Source organism: Rhizoctonia solani, chromosome 5 (genome assembly GCF_016906535.1).
Source record: "Rhizoctonia solani chromosome 5, complete sequence".
NCBI lineage: Eukaryota > Fungi > Basidiomycota > Agaricomycetes > Cantharellales > Ceratobasidiaceae > Rhizoctonia > Rhizoctonia solani.
This window is the reverse complement of record NC_057374.1, coordinates 1738605-1755245: the sequence shown is the minus strand read 5'-3', so window position 1 is coordinate 1755245 and position 16641 is coordinate 1738605. Positions and strand designations below refer to the sequence as shown.

The window sequence follows — 16641 nt, the reverse complement described above, 5'->3', positions numbered from 1 at the left end:
CCCTATCGCCCGCATACCCCGGTCGCCGCACCTTTTACCAGCGGACCTAGACAGCCGATACACCCGCTTGCAGAGATTGGATTCTACATCACGCCCGCCCACGGCTGTGATTAGTAATTCCTACTGTTCAATGCTAGGTCGTTTGACGCAAGGTCTTAGCAATCGAGTAATAAAGCGCTCATAAGTCCTGACACAGGCATCTACTAGTCCCCCCCTACTTCCACCATTACATCCTGCACTCCTACTTGCTTGTCCTTGCGGGCATCCTCTCACGCTGGCCGCTCCTACCCCGCTCCTACTATGGCAACCCGTTCCCGGACATCCTCTCAAGCCCAGTCCCCTTTCGATCCAAGAGACCTGGGACCCCGACTTCCGTCAGCCACCCCTATCAAACTTGGGGAAGTCTCCCTCGAGCGGGTTCCCTGCCTCCTCCTTGGCCTTCTCAGCCAAGTCAAGAATCTCAAGCAAAAGCTCAAAGAAGTCAAGGAAACAGGAATCAAAACCCAAACCAACGTCGAAAATATTTCCCAAACCGTTGATGTTGTCAAGGATGGGCTTCGAAGCCTCCAACTCCATGGGCCAAGGACCCCAGAGGAAGCCAAACCCCCGGTTGTGGAAGCAACGCCACGCCCCCTACACAAGACCAAGCCTATTGGATTGGTTAGTGGGCCCTCCTTCTGGCCCGAGCAACCAAAAGGGCTTCCCAGCTTCGCCCAGCCAGCCCCCCAGAGGGCCATACCCCCGCAAGTCCCTTCTCCCCTTCCATCTCCGCGTCTCCGATCCCCCATCGGAGCACCTGCCCCTCCACCTCCGGCTCCAGTCGCCGCCTATCCCGCTCCGGTCAAGGTTGACCACCCAGACGCCTATACAGGCAAAATTGGGAGTGAAGCCAAGCAATGGCTCACGAGGATGTTGGCATGGACCCGACTAAACGCCCAGATGTTCCCCACGGATCAGGAGGTTTTATCCTTCCTCCTGATGAATATGAAGGATGCTGCCGGAGCCTGGGCCCATCCTCACCTGGATCAACTTGGCTCTCACCGAGCCATCATTCAAACCGTGGAAGGCTTTAAATTGGAGTTTCTGGCAGCATTTGGCGACCCTGATGCCACAAGGGCCGCCGAGCGGAAGATTACTACTCTCACCCAGTCCGGCACATGCGCGGACTACATCACAAAGTTCAGAACCCTGGCAATGGAACTGGACTGGAACGACGCGGCCCTTCGAGGCCAGTTTGCCCGCGGCCTCCACTGGGAGGTCAGTCGCCAAATCGCAACTCGCGAGCACCGCCCCCGCACACTTCTTGAGCTGCAGAATGCAGCACTCGTCATCGACAACGCTCTCCGCAAAGAGCAAGCTAGCCACCCGCCAAGGGATAATAAGTCTAGCAAACCATCCAACCCCGCAAGGGGGACAAGTACCGGCCAAGCCATAACCGGTTCAAAGAAACTCTCCAACGACCCCAACTTTGTGTTGGAGGAAGAACGCAATCGCCGCCGCGCCGCAGGCGCCTGCATCAAGTGCGGCAAAATGGGTCACAAGTTCGCGGAATGCCGCACAGGCTGGAAGGCCACCCCTATTGAGGACAAGGGGAAGGCTAAGGAAGCCGCCAAAATTGGCGAAGACTCCAAGTACCAATCGGGAAAAGAGTAAGGGTACCTGCTGCCGCGCGCAAGGACCCCAAGGACTCCAACTTGTGTTTGGAATTTTGTAATATATTGTCTACCAATAGAATCGCACCCCTCTTTACAATTCCAATACAGCCAGAAAAAACAGCGGAATCAATAGAAGTCCTGATAGACTCAGGCGCTACATCGTCATTTTTACATCCACGCACCGCGGAATCACTCCGCCTCCCACTTATCAATCTCCCCTCACCCCGTACCATTACTATGCTCGATGGGTTGAGCCCCCAGGCAGGAAAAATTTGGAAGAAGGCAATACTTACCTTCACCTATGATGGCAAAAAGATGACGGAAACCTTTCTCATCTGCAATACCGGCAGTCATGCGGCCATCTTAGGTTTAAAATGGTTAGACGCTCACAATCCTGAAATAGATTGGAACATGCGCACCCTCTCCTTCCCACACACTCCACCAGAACATGTGGCCATTGCCAAAGAAGAAGAAGCTGACCAGAACCCTCTTGAAGGAGTACCCTCCAAGTACCACCAGTACGCCAAGGTATTTGGAGAAGAGGAATTCAATAAGCTCCCTCCACACCGGCACTATGATATTGGAATAGAACTCACAGAAGAAGGCCCCCTCAACTCCCCACTTTACAGTATGACAGACGCTGAGTCCGCCACACTCAAGGACTGGCTCAGGGATGAGTTGAAAGCTGGAAAGATCCGCCCTAGCAAATCTTCCATTAGTTCACCAGTCATGTTTGTACCTAAGAAGGATGGTTCCCGCCGATTGGTTGTTGACTACCGTCGCCTAAACAACCGCACCAAGAAAAACGTTTACCCGCTTCCCCGTCCAGATGACCTCATGGCCCAGCTCCGTGGTGCCAAGGTCTTCACCAAGCTAGACTTGCAATGGGGTTACAACAACGTGCGGGTAAAAGAAGGTGACAAATGGAAAACCGCATTCCAAACCAAGTACGGTCTCTACGAATCCCTGGTCATGACTTTTGGTTTAACAAACGCCCCAGCCGCCTTTCAACACTTTATGAACAAACTATTCAAGGATTTGTTGGATGTATGCGTCATCATCTACCTTGATGATATCCTGATTTACTCAAAGGATGACGTATCCCATACGAAACACGTTCATGAGGTCCTAAAACGGTTAATGGATAATCAACTGTTCTGCAAGGCATCCAAGTGCACATTCCACGTTACCTCTGTGGAATACCTGGGAATCATTGTCTCCGATAAAGGGTTTAGTCTGGATAAGCTCAAAATCCAGGTGGTACAGGAATGGCCGGTACCCACTAAAGTCAAGGAAGTCCAATCATTCTTAGGGTTTGCCAATTTCCTTCGCCGATTTGTTGCCAACTTCAGCCACATGGCTAGGCCATTACACAACCTAGTCAAGAAAGATACACCCTGGAGATGGGACACAAAGGAACAGGAAGCATTCCAGGGACTAAAGGATGCCATTACCAACGCCCCAGTACTTTGTCACGCCGACCCTACCAAGCCCTACTTCCTAGAAACGGATGCTTCTGGTGCAGCCTTAGGTTCCATTCTTAGCCAACAACAGGAAGACGGCCGCTTACACCCCCTGGGGTTCCTATCTGAGTCTTTCAAGGGTGCCAAACAGAATTATGACACCCACAACAAGGAACTCCTGGCCATTATTTGGTCGTTTGAATATTGGCGCATCTTCTTGGAAGGAACCCTGCACCCCGTAACAGTCTTCACTGACCATAGGAACTTGGAATACTGGAAGGAGTCTAGAACTTTCAATCGCCGCCATGCACGCTGGCACCTCCTCCTGGCTGGATACAACTTCCAAATTGTGTATTGCCCGGGCAAACAGTCCGGCAAACCAGATGCCTTATCCCGGCGATCCGACCATGCCGACGTCCCACCTGCTGCCCAGACCATGCTGCCAGACCCCATCTTTGCCAACGTTGCACTAGTTCTACCAGAAAAGGAGTTACAACAGCGTATAGAGTCGAGCCTGGATCAAGACGAGTCCCTTGAAGAAATCCTACAGTTCCTGCAGAATGAATCCAAAGCGCCCCCATCCATCAAACGAGCATTCAAGGACTACCAGATGGAAGCAGGATTACTCTTCTACCAAGGACGGATTGTGGTCCCTGACGTTGGGACCCTACGTACGGATTTACTCCAAATCTTCCACAACAGCCCATCAGCAGGACATCCAGGCAGGCAACGGACCCTGGAGCTAATCTTGCGCAACTACTATTGGCCAGGCATACGCGCGGACACATACTGGCACGTAGACTCCTGCAAAACCTGCCAAAGGATTAGGAAACCCAAATACGCGTCAATCCCACCACAGCCGTTAGAACTCCCTGTACGCCCATGGCAACACATTTCCTATGACATGATTGTTGATCTGCCAAAGGACGGGGCCTATGACTCCATACTAGTTATCGTTGACAGCTTTACCAAATACGTCATATTGGTAGAATGTTCCAAGAAACTAAAAGCCCCTGAACTAGCGGAACTGTTCTTGCGACACGTCTGGAAAAAGTACGGAATGCCGGAGAAAACAATCTCAGACCGCGGAAGAGTGTTCAATAACAGGTTTCTGAAGGCGTTGTACCAACGACTAGGCATAGACCCGCACTTCTCCTCCGCTTACCACCCCCAGAGCGACGGGCAGACAGAACGGGTGAACCCCTCCGTAGAACATTTCCTAAGAGCATACTCTGGCACTAATCAAAGGGACTGGGTCAAATGGCTACCAATGGCAGAATTCGCCTACAACAATGCAGTGCATAGTGCCACAGGGAAGTCACCTTTCAAAGCACTCCATGGATGGGAACCAACCTTAACCCCTTCCAACATTCCTACGGACGTACCAGAGGCTGACAAACTGGCGGAAGCCATGGAAGCACAATGGAGAGAAGTCAAATCTGCCCTCCGGCAGTCTAAACAACGGATGGTAGCCGGAGAACACGGAAGCCCAACAGAGTTTGAGGTCGGAGAAGAAGTATGGCTTGATGCAAAAAACGTTAAACTCAAAACCTTAAGCCCCAAGCTAACGGAACAACGCTTAGGGCCATTCAGAGTCATGGAAAAAATCTCCGACCGCGCTTACAGGCTAGAACTCCCACCAACCATGCGCATCCATAACGTATTTTACGTAGGACTATTGTCTAAGGTCAGAAGGGACAACAAACGGGACTTCAAGAACCGTCCACCACCAGTCACCGTGGATGGGGAAGAAGAGTACGAGGTCAAAGGAATAACGGATGCAGAGGAACGCAACGGAAAATGGTTCTTCCGGGTCAAATGGAAGGGCTATGGCCCCAAGGAGAACACATGGGAACCTCGAGAAAATCTGAAAAATGCAGGGAAAATTTTGAAAAAGTACAAGGAAGACATGAGAAAGAAGGCCCTTGGCGCTGCCAAGGCCCTTAAGGGGGGGGCAGTGTCGTAGACACAGTTGATACCAGGGAATTTATTCCCATTTTCTCGATTTTAAACGAAGACAAACGGACGACATTTTCAATCACGTGATCTCGGCGCTTATAACATACGCTAAGCGCCAAGCCACGTCCCCTTCCGCGCTTAGTCAGCATACGTAGCCACCTCCACCTGATGACATCACTATGACACGTCAGTGACACGTATGCATGAGTAAGGCCGACTGCGGAACGGGGTTCTTATTTGATACGGTATTTCATATAAATGTATTTGTAATTAGTTAGCTCTGTAATATATAAGGAGGCCAACCGACCATGGTAACACCCAGGTCGATTACCTCTTGTCGCATCCAACACTGTACAAGGGCCTTACAGCCCAGTAAGTTACTTAGTTACACGCCTTAAGCGTTGTTCTCGCTGTACATACGTAGTTTGCCGCCGCCTTATAGCGTGTGGCCATTGTAGTTAGTTAGTTTGCCGTCGTAGGGTTACCCAACGCCGCCTTAAGCGGTTCATTGTATTAGTCACACGGCCACAAGCGCCCGCACCCTCAACGTCCTTACAGACGTCTAGGACACCAAGTATTCAAATAACCCATATTTGGTGCGGAAGGCGGTTTTCCATTTGTCACCTTCCTTGATTTGGACGTTATTGTAACCCCAGCGGAGATCCAGTTTTGTGAACATCTTTGCATGCCTTAGTTTGGCCATGAGATCGTCTTGCCTTGGTAAGGGGTAAACGTTCTTATGGGTTACGTCGTTGAGTTTTTGGTAATCTACCACCAGCCTGAGAGAACCATCTGCCTTTTTTACAAACATGACTGGAGCACCTGCCAATGAAGTGCTGGGGCGGATCTTGCCCGTTGCTAGTTCTTCATCAATGTGTTGCTTCAGGGCTTTGGATTCTGCGTCTGTCATGCCGTAAATGGGACCAGGGGAGAGTTTGGCGTCTGGCAGGAGATCTATGGCTATGTCGTATTCTCTATGCGGAGGAAGCACCTTGAACTCCTCTTCCCCAAACACTTTTGCAAATTCTAGATATTGTGTGGGGAGATCTGTCAGAGGGTTGGGATCGGCTTCCTCCTCGGAGGCAATTTGTACTTGCTCTGTGTCCTAGACGTCCGTTTGGGCGTTGAGGGAGATGGCGCTTGTGGCCGCGATGTACAAGTGAGAAAGTCGCTTAAGGCGATGACGAACCTAACTACGGCGACGAGCAGCTATCCTACGACGACAAGACCGCTTAAGGCGGTGGCGAGTGATCTAAGTACAACGACGAGGCCGCTTAAGGCGGTGTAAGATATCTAGGTGGCTATCTAAGTAGTTACTGGGCTATAAGGCCCTCGTACACTGAGTGGGATGCGACAAGAGGTAATTGACCTGGGTGTTACCATGGTCGGTTTGGCCTCCTTATATATTCTACAGAAGTGCTATTTACGAATACATTATATCCAATACCATAACCAATAAGAACCCCGCTCCGCAGTCGGTCTTACTCATGCATACGTGTCATTGACGTGTCATGATGACGTCATAGGTGGAGGTGGCTACGTATGCTGAGTAAGCGCGGATGGGGACGTGGCTCGGCGCTTAGCGTATGATATAAGCGCCAAAGTCACGTGATTGAAAATGTCTTCCGATTGCCTTCGTTTAAATTCGAGAATTTGGGAATAAATTCCCTGGTATCGAGTGTGTCTACGACACTGCCCCCCCTTTAAGGGCCTTGGCAGCGCCGAGGGCCTTTTCCTTCATCTCCTTTTCGAATTTTTTCAGGATTTTTTCCGCGTTTCTGAGGTTTTCCCTTGGTTCCCAAGTATTCTCCTCTGATCCATAGCCTTTCCATTTAACCCTAAAAAACCATTTCTCGCCCCTTTTTTCCATATCTGTGATTCCCTCTACCTCGTATTCTTCTTCTCCGTCCACGGTGACTGGAGGTGGCCGGTTCTCAAATGCGCGTTTATTGTCCCTTCTCACTTTTGACAGTAGTCCCACATAGAAGACATTGTGGATTTTCATGGACGGTGGGAGTTCCAGGCGGTATGCGCGGTCGGAGATCTTCTCGGTCACTTTGAAGGGGCCTAGGCGTTGTTCCGTTAGCTTGGGACTCAGGGTCTTCAGCTTCACGTTTTTGGCGTCTAGCCAGGCTTCCTCCCCAATTTCAAAGGTTACTGGTTCTCCTATTTCCCCGGCTGTCATACGTGCTTTTGACTGCCAAAGTGCCGCTTCTATTTCCCGCCATTGTGCTTCCATCTGAGTGGCCAGGTCATCAGCTTCAGGAACATCCGTCGGGATGTTGCTTGGTGTGAGTGCCGGTTCCCATCCGTAGAGTGCCTTGAATGGAGTTTTGCTTGTGGCGCTATGAACCGCGTTGTTATAGGCAAACTCCGCCATTGGGAGCCATTTTACCCAGTCCCTCTGGTTGATCCCTGAATAGGCCTGTAGGAAGTGTTCGACCGTAGGATTTACGCGCTCGGTTTGCCCATCGCTCTGTGGATGGTAGGCCAAGGAGAAGTGGGGGTCTATTCCCAGGCGCTGGTACAGGGCCTTTAGGAACCTATTGTTGAACACCCTTCCCCGGTCCGATACTGTCTTTTCAGGCATGCCATAACGCTTCCACACGTGTCGTAGGAACAGGTCTGCCAGTTCCGGAGCTTTGAGTTTCTTTGAGCATTCAACTAGGATCACGTATTTGGTGAAACTATCCACAATGACCAGGATGGAGTCATTGTTTCCGTCTTTGGGCAGATCCACTATCATGTCATAGGACACGTGTTGCCAAGGGCGTGATGGTAGTTCCAGGGGCTGAGGTGGTATGGACGCGTACTTAGGTTTTCGGATCCGCTGGCAGGTTTCGCATGAGTCTACGTGCCAGTATGTGTCGGCACGGATACCGGGCCAATAGTAATTCCTGGATACCAATTCTAAGGTCCGTTGTCTACCTGGGTGGCCAGCCAATGGGCTATCGTGGAAGATTTGCAGTAGGTCCGTTCGTAGGGTCCCCACGTCAGGTACCACAATCCGTCCTTGGTAAAGTAGTAGACCGGCCTCCATTTCATAGTCTTTGAACGCGCGTTTAATGGAGGGCGGGGCCTTGGATTTGTTCTGTAGGAATTGTAGGATCTCTTCCAGGGACTCGTCTTGGTCTAGGCTTGACTCAATGCGGCGTTGTAGTTCCTTTTCCGGTGTGACTAATGCAATGTTGGCGAAGACGGGATTGGGAAGCATTGTTTGGTCAGCAGGTGGGATATCAGCGTGATCGGCGCGGCGGGATAATGCATCTGGTTTGCCGGACTGTTTTCCAGGGCGGTAGACTATTTGGAAATTATATCCTGCTAGTAAGAGGTGCCACCTGGCATGACGACGGTTGAAGGTCCTGGATTCTTTCCAATACTCGAGGTTGCGATGGTCTGTGAATACCGTGATGGGGTGTGCGGTGCCTTCCAGGAATATGCGCCAATATTCAAAGGAGCGAATGATTGCTAAGAGCTCCTTATCATGTGTGTCATAGTTCTGCTCGGCCCCCTTGAATGATTCGGATAGGAAACCAAGCGGGTGGAGGCGTCCATCTTCTTGGCGTTGGCTAAGTATCGAGCCCAGGGCAGCACCAGATGCATCTGTTTCGAGGAAGTAGGGTTTAGTAGGGTCGGCATGGCATAACACGGGGGCGTTTGTGATGGCCTCTTTCAGTCCTTGGAATGCTTCCTGTTCCTTGGCTTCCCATTTCCAGAGTGTGTCCTTTTTAACCAAGTTGTGTAGGGGTCGTGCCATGTGGCTGAAATTGGCAACGAAACAGCGTAGGAAGTTGGCGAAGCCTAGGAATGATTGTACTTCCTTGACTTTAGTGGGCGTGGGCCAATCTTGGACTGCCTGGATTTTGAGCTTATCCAGGCTGAATCCCTTGTCCGATACGATTATTCCTAGGTATTCCACTGATGTGACGTGGAATGTGCACTTGGATGCCTTACAGAACAATTGGTTCTCCATTAAGCGCTGTAGGACCTCATGGACGTGCTGAGTATGGGTTGCGTCGTCCTTCGAGTAGATTAGGATGTCATCAAGGTAAATGATGACGCATACATCCAATAGGTCCTTGAACAGTTTGTTCATGAAGTGTTGGAAGGCCGCAGGAGCGTTAGTTAAGCCAAAGGTCATAACCAGGGATTCGTATAGACCATATTTGGTACGGAAGGCTGTTTTCCATTCGTCGCCTTCTTTGACACGGACGTTATTGTAACCCCATCTCAGGTCTAGCTTGGTGAAGACCTTGGCACCGCGGAGCTGGGCCATGAGGTCATCAGGACGGGGTAACGGGTAGACGTTCTTCTTTGTCCGATTGTTCAGGCAACAATAATCCACTACAAGCCGACGGGAACCATCCTTCTTGGGTACAAACATAACCGGGGAGCTGATTGATGATTTACTGGGGCGGATTTTCCCAGCCTTGAGCTTGTCCCTGAGCCAGTCCTTGAGTGTGGCGGATTCGGCATCAGTCATGCTGTAAAGGGGCGAGTTCAGGGGTCCTTCTTCCGTAAGTTCAATACCAATATCGTAGTGCCTATGAGGGGGAAGCTTATTGAATTCTTCTTCCCCAAATACCTTTGCATATTGATGGTACTTGGAGGGTACTCCTTCAAGGGGGTTCTTGTCAGCTTCTTCTTCTTTGGCAATAGCTATGTGTTCCGGGGGTGTGTGAGGGAAGGAAAGGGTACGCGAGTTCCAATCGATTTTGGGGTTATGGTTCTCTAACCATTTGATTCCCAAGATGGCAGCGTGTGATCCGGTATTGCAAATCAGGAAGGTTTCCGTCATTTGTTTGCCATCAAATAGGAAGGTTAGGTGGGCCTTCTTCCAAATCTTTCCAGCCTGGGGGCTCGACCCATCGAGCATGGTAACAGTACGTGGTTGTGGGAGGTCTATTAGAGGGAGGCGGAGTAGTTCCGCTGTGCGGGGGTGTAAGAAGGATGAGGTGGCGCCTGAGTCTATCAGGACTTCTAAGTGTTCCGCTCGTTTTTCTGGTTTGATGGAAATAGTAAAGAGGGGGGAGATTCTATTGTGGCTATTCGATATATTACATATTTCCGAAACAAGACCAGAGTCCTTGGGGTCCTTGCGCGCGGCAGCAAGTACCCTTAGTCTTTTCCCGATTCGGGTCCAGACTCTTTGCCAATCTTGGCGGCTTCCTTCTTGACGGCTTCCTCCTTAGGCGTGGCTTTCCAGCCAGTACGGCATTCCGCAAATTTGTGCCCTGCCTTTCCGCATTTGATGCAAAGGCCTTCAGCCCTGCGGCGGTTGCGTTCCTCCTCGGAGACAAAGTTGGGATCGCTGGAGAGGCGCCCTGGTCTTGTGGCCTGTTGGCCGGTACTCGCCCCCCTATTGGGGGTGGTGGTGGAGGCACCAGACTTATTACCCTTAGGCGGGTGGCTGGCGCGCTCCTCACGGAGGGCGTTATCGATGACCAGGGCTGCGTTCTGCAGCTCCAGGAGGGTGGTTGGGCGCCGTTCTCGAGTGGCAATGAGGCGGCTGACCTCCCAGTGGAGGCCTCGTGCGAATTGCCCACGAAGGGTGGCGTCGTTCCAGTCTAGGTCCATGGAGATGGTCCTAAACTTTGTGATATACTCAGCACAGGTGCCTGTCTGAGTGAGTTGTGTAATTTGCCGCTCCGCGGCTTGTGTGGCATCGGGGTTCCCAAATGCAGCCAAAAACTCCACTCTGAAGTCGTCGACCGATTGGATCAGGGCCCTGTGGGACCCTAGTTGGTCAAGGTGGGGGTGCGCCCATGCTCCAGCCACGTCCTTCATGTTCATCAGGAGGAATGACAATGTCTCCTGATCCGTGGGGAACATCCGCTGATTAAGGCGGACCCATGCCAACATCCGTGTAAGCCATTGGCGGGCTTCGTTCCCTATTTTCCCAGTGTAGGCGTCAGGGTGATCTACCTTGACTGGGCTTGGTAAGCGGCTACAGGGGCCGCTGGTTGTGGAACTTGGGGGGAACGGAGTCGGATAGGCGAAGGCGGAGGGGGAGTATAGCCTCTTGGGGGGGCTCGGACTGGAGTTGGCTGAGCGAAGGCGGGGGGAGCTTTGGTAGGGTTGGCCCAGGCGACGAGGGGCGCACTAGGCGCTGGAAAAGTGTTGGTTTTTGGTAAGGGCCTGGGCGTGGCCTTGACTGCCGGAGGTTTCCGGTCTTCTGGTGTGTGGGGGGCTCCACCCCTAGCCTCAATGCGAGTGAGGGCTTGGTCGACTGCGCCCATCCAGTCTTGGGCTTCCTTGGCTGCTTCTTTTGTTTCCTCGAGTTCCTGCTCGAGCCGGAGGACTTGATTTTGCAATCCCAAGATGAGGGAGATTGCTCGACTGAGGGAGACTTCCCCGTAGACCTTGGGTTCGAGGCTTGCTGACTCAACGGCGGTTGCCGGAAGAGTGGGTCCCAACTCTCCTTGATCGAGAGGGGATTGGGGACGAGCGGAGCTCCAGGAGCGGGTTGCCATCTCATGGGGGTACGAGCGGCCTTGGTGGGAAGCAGTGCGCTGGGAGGCGCGGGAGGAAGCGCGAGAGGGGGTACGGGAGGTAATGTTGGGCGATGTGGGGATAGTGGGGGCTGTGTAGCCAAGGGTGCCTATATCAGGACTTATGGGGCGCTTTACTACTCAAACGCTAAACCTTTGTCTCAACCGACCTAGCGTTGGACAGTCCTTTCAACCAATCAACAGCCTTGTGCGGGCGTGATGTGGAGTAGGGTTTCTGCAAGCGGGTGGATCGACTGTCTAAGGTCGCAGGTAGAGGGTGCAGTGACCGGGGGTACGCGGGCGATAGGAGTATTCAGCCTTATAGCAATTTCCTACTATGTGAGGGTGGGGGAATTTTGATTATTTTTTCCCGCAAGGTAGCCCTGATCACGTGATTTCGGTCGTGCTAGTACTGGTACTCTTCTCGGTGGTTGAGTCTTAGTAGTGGTGTACAAAACGGTTTGCAACCGACGTAAGGTCGATTACCTAGTGTCCTAGACGTCCGTTTGGGCGTCGAGGGAGATGGCGCTTGTGGCCGCGATGTACAAGTGAGAAAGTCGCTTAAGGCGACGACGAACCTAACTACGGCGACAAGCAGCTATCCTACGACGACAAGACCGCTTAAGGCGGTGGCGAGTGATCTAAGTACAACGACGAGGCCGCTTAAGGCGGTGTAAGATATCTAGGTGGCTATCTAAGTAGTTACTGGGCTATAAGGCCCTCGTACACTGAGTGGGATGCAACAAGAGGTAATCGACCTGGGTGTTACCATGGTCGGTTTGGCCTCCTTATATATTCTACAGAAGTGCTATTTACGAATACATTATATCCAATACCATAACCAATAAGAACCCCGCTCCGCAGTCGGTCTTACTCATGCATACGTGTCATTGACGTGTCATGATGACGTCATAGGTGGAGGTGGCTACGTATGCTGAGTAAGCGCGGATGGGGACGTGGCTCGGCGCTTAGCGTATGATATAAGCGCCGAAGTCACGTGATTGAAAATGTCTTCCGATTGCCTTCGTTTAAATTCGAGAATTTGGGAATAAATTCCCTGGTATCGAGTGTGTCTACGACACTCTGGGAATGTGACTAGGCCCTGTTGCCAGTCAATGAGGGGGGCTTCTGCCGTTAACCATGTCATGCCTAGAATAGCCGGGGTGTTGCCTATAGGGCAAACAAGGAAGGGAATGGAGTGGGAGTGGCCATTGGCCAAGACCGTGAGGTGAACCTGGTGCCAAATGCGACCAGTCTGTGATATGGTACCGTCTAACATCCTCACAACTTGCGGATTTTTGAGTTGGGTTTTTGGGATTTTCAATTTTTCGACCACGGAGGGGGAGATGAAATTTGATGTGGCTCCGGAGTCTATGAGCGTTCTGAGGGGTTCTGCCGGGGAGTTCTGGACGTATAGATCGATAAATAATAGGGGTTTCTTATTTGAGTCTAAGGCAAGAGATACAAATTCAAAACTATCTACTAAATTGTCCATTTTTGGAGTCGGGGGCTTGGCAGCAGTCCTTGACCTCAATCTTTTCCCGACTCAACGTCCTCGGCAACCTTAGCCACTTCCTTGACTGTGGCTTTCCATCCGTTGGGACATTGCTTGATTCCATGTCCCTTTTGACCGCACTTGACACAGAGGCCAGACGCGCGGCGGCAATCCCTTTCTTCCAGGGTGACGTAATTGGGGTCTTCTGATAGGCGGACCCGTTGAGTAGTGGTGGTGGAAGTAGTGGCCATGGTGGTCAGGGACTTGGCAGGTGCCTTCTTGGGGCGGTTCTCCTTGTTTTCGCGGCGGATGTTATCAATTTTTATGGAGGCCGCAAAAATTGCCTTGAGTTTGTCGGGAACGCTATCCTTGGTTGACAGCAATTCCTTGACTTTCCAGTGGAGACCTTGCGTGAACTGCGCGATGTAGGCTTCCTTGTTCCAGTCGAGTTCCGCCATGAGGTTGCGGAACTCTGTTACATACTTGGCGGTCGTGGTGACTTGGGAGAGCGCGGCTATTTTTCTGGCGGCAGCCCGCTTGGCATTGGGGTCAGCAAATGCCTCCTTGAATTTGCCTGTCAGGGCCTGGATGGTGGTGGGAGGGTTACCCTCGCCCTTGATGATGTTCCCAATGATGGGGAGAGCCCAGTTGGCGGCCTTGTCTGTCATGTGGTATAAAATCCACACAACCATCTGCTCTTCTTTGTTGAATTGATTGCGGTGGAGGGCTACCCACAGCATCATCCGGTCAAGCCACTGAGTGGCCTTTCGTCCCCTAGTGTCACCCTTATAGGGGTCGGGGAGGTCCATCTTGGGTCTTTTTACACTGGACCCTGCATCAAAGGGGGTGAGGGACCCCAAGTGCCTTCTAGGCGTTCCTTGAGGCTCCTTTTTGGGAGCCCTTGGTTCTTCGTCCTCTGAGTCAAATCCAGTTCCCCTTGAAGGCCGGAACGGGGCCTTGAGCCCAGGCCTAATCGTGCCTGGAGTGTGGGTTTCTCCTCCCTGGTGGGTGGGAGGAGTGACAGGCCCAGTCGATGGGCCAGGCTGGGTTTGAGGGGCTCCCTGGTCTTTGTCCCCAAGGAGGTCCGTGGTTTCCTTGCATATGGCTTTGAGCTCAAGGAGCTGTTGGCCTTGGGATGTGATTTGGGCCTGCAAGGACCCGACTGTGGCGGTGAGGGCTGTGATAGCCTCGAGGAGAGCGGAAGTGGACGGCTCTGGTTCCATCCTTGACAAGTCTCGCGGAGCGGGAGATGGGCTGCAAGTGGGTGGTTGGGAATGGGATGGAATTGAGCGGCGGCTGGAGCGACTAGAGGGACGAGAGTAGGGGTGTGGGACGCCAGAGCGTGTGGATGGAATAATGAAACGGTGTGGGGAGTGATAGTGCCTGATACAGGACTTAGGAGCGGTTTTTTCGCAGTATGTAAACGCTAAACCCTTGCGTCAAATACCTAGCGTTGGACAATCCCTACAACAAATCAACAGATCTGGCGATCGTGATATGAGCGGGTTTTTTGCAAGCGGGTACTTCAGCTGACTAGGGTCGCTAACTGCAGAGTTCCGGCAAAACTCGTGGTATGCGGACGATAGGACTCGTTAGTCTTATAGCAATTTGGTACTACGTGGGGGTGGGGGACTTTTGATTATTATGTCCCGCAAGGTGGCCCCGATCACGGTTTTTTCCCTTGTGCTAGTACTAGGAGTCTTCTCGTTTGTCGAACAAGCCTACAAGAAGTCGATTTTACAATGTCGTACACCACTGTAAGGTGGGTACTTGCTAGTGAAGGTGGGCGCTTAAGGCCGTACTACTACAAGCACACGTATGTATCTAACTTATTTAAGGCTATACTACTAGCGCTTACGGCGCTCTACTGCTAACTATTGCTGACAAAGGGGCCGGAGGCCTGGGAGGTGTGGTAGGTAAAGGTAGGGGGTGATGTCAGCTGAACTTCTGGGGGCCGGCTTACTTAGCTGGCTGATGCCTCCTCAATGAATATGAGACAAGGTAAAATCGACTTGGGGTCTCCAAGCGATTTTCCTGCTGTATATATAGACAAGAGCACACTATCTACATGGTCTGTGCTTGTGAGAAAAGAAGAGTCCGTGTGAAAAGGGAAGCGTACTGCGGGCTGCGCGGAAGCGTGGATTTCTCCTAAGCGCCCTTGGCACGGCATCTCGGCGCGGCATCTCGGCATAATAAGCGCCGAGATCACGTGATCAAAAAACAAAAGATATTGAGTCCGTAAAAAATACTAAAAATAACAGAAAAATCATGCGGTTCTAATGGTATATGTTAGGAGGTTATAACAAGGTGCCACCTGGCGTGGCAATGGTTGAACGTTTGAGACTCCTTCCAATATTCTAAGTTCCTATGATTGGTGAAGACTGTAATGGGGTGTGTTGTTCCCTCCAAGAAAATACGCCAGTACTCAAAGGAGCAGATGATTGCCAAAAGCTCCTTGTTGTGTGTATTGTAGTTTTGCTCTGTGTTGTAGACACAATTGATACCAGGGAATTTATTCCCATTTTCTCAAATTTAAACAAAGGCAAACAGACAGCTTTTTCAATCACGTGACCTTGGCGCTTATATCATACGCTAAGCGCCGAGCCACGTCCCCATCCGCGCTTAATCAGCATACGTAGCCACCTCCACCTGATGACATCACTATGACACGTCAGTGACACGTATGCATGAGTAAAGCCGGCTGCAGATTGGGGTTCTTATTTGATATGGTATTGCATATAGTTGTATTTGTAATTAGATAGCTCTGTAATATATAAGGAGGCCAACCAACCATGGTAATACCCAGGTCAATTACCTCTTGTTGTATCCACCATCTGTACAAGGGCCTTATAGCCCAGTAAACACTTAGTTACACGCCTTAAGCGTTGCCTTCACTGTACATACGTAGCTTGCCACCGCCTTACAGCGTGTGGCCGTTGTAGTTTAGTAGTTAGACGTTGTAGGGTAGAAGCTCACCACCTTAAGCGGTACATTGTACTAGTCACACGGCCACAAGCGCCCGCGCCCTTGACGTCCTTACAGACGTCTAGGACACTTTCTCTCACACGCACAGACCATGTAGATAGTGTGCTTGCTTCTATATATACAGCAGGGAAATTGCTTGGAGACCCCAAGTCAATTTTACCTTGTCTCATATCCATTGAGGAGGCATCAGCCAGCTAAGTAGCCAGCCCCCAGAAGTTCTGCTGATGCATCACCCCCTTACCTCACTTACCACACCTCCAGGCCTAAGGCCCCCACACATTGGCAGTAGATAGTTAGTTGTTGCCATAAGCAACTTAGATAGATAGTAGTTAGCCTTAGATAGTTAGATTACATAAGCTAGTGTAGTAGTACGGCCACAAGCGCCCGCCTTCACCAGCGTGTACCCACCTTACAGTGGTGTATGACACAAAGCTACTGGCCAATCAGTTCAACACACCAGCCTACAAGTCCCTGTTATCAGAGAATCACCAGTATGCGGTTTGGCACCAACTTTACCTTGAACACCCTTGCCTGCCCTTTGCTATTGGTTGGCCTCACACTGATATAATTCAGGCCAACCTGCCACCTTGTAA

General features: G+C 51.4%; 5 protein-coding genes across 5 annotated transcripts; 1 reads left to right on the top strand and 4 right to left on the bottom strand.

Moving 5' to 3' along the window:
• Positions 1-300: 300 nt before the first annotated feature.
• On the top strand, positions 301-5084 carry RhiXN_09364 (Retrotransposable element Tf2 protein; the record flags this gene model as incomplete). The annotated part of the gene is made up of 2 exons (XM_043329180.1): positions 301-1649; positions 1733-5084. 2 exons carry the CDS (start codon positions 301-303, stop codon positions 5082-5084), a joined length of 4701 nt encoding a protein of 1566 aa, XP_043180626.1.
• Positions 5085-5639: 555 nt separating this feature from the next.
• RhiXN_09363 (Retrotransposable element Tf2 protein) lies at positions 5640-6460 on the bottom strand (the record flags this gene model as incomplete). Its single annotated transcript, XM_043329179.1, has 2 exons — positions 5640-6182; positions 6458-6460. The coding sequence occupies 2 exons, from the start codon at positions 6458-6460 to the stop codon at positions 5640-5642; spliced, it is 546 nt and encodes a 181-aa protein (XP_043180625.1).
• A 301-nt stretch (positions 6461-6761) lies between these two features.
• On the bottom strand, positions 6762-9953 carry RhiXN_09362 (Retrotransposable element Tf2 protein; the record flags this gene model as incomplete). The annotated part of the gene is made up of 1 exon (XM_043329178.1): positions 6762-9953. The coding sequence occupies one exon, from the start codon at positions 9951-9953 to the stop codon at positions 6762-6764; it is 3192 nt and encodes a 1063-aa protein (XP_043180624.1).
• A 242-nt stretch (positions 9954-10195) lies between these two features.
• On the bottom strand, positions 10196-13063 carry RhiXN_09361 (Retrotransposable element Tf2 protein; the record flags this gene model as incomplete). The annotated part of the gene is made up of 3 exons (XM_043329177.1): positions 10196-11007; positions 11061-11678; positions 12646-13063. The coding sequence occupies 3 exons, from the start codon at positions 13061-13063 to the stop codon at positions 10196-10198; spliced, it is 1848 nt and encodes a 615-aa protein (XP_043180623.1).
• Positions 13064-13098: 35 nt separating this feature from the next.
• RhiXN_09360 (Retrotransposon-derived protein PEG10) lies at positions 13099-14286 on the bottom strand (the record flags this gene model as incomplete). Its single annotated transcript, XM_043329176.1, has 1 exon — positions 13099-14286. One exon carries the CDS (start codon positions 14284-14286, stop codon positions 13099-13101), a length of 1188 nt encoding a protein of 395 aa, XP_043180622.1.
• Between the last annotated feature and the right edge of the window lie 2355 nt (positions 14287-16641).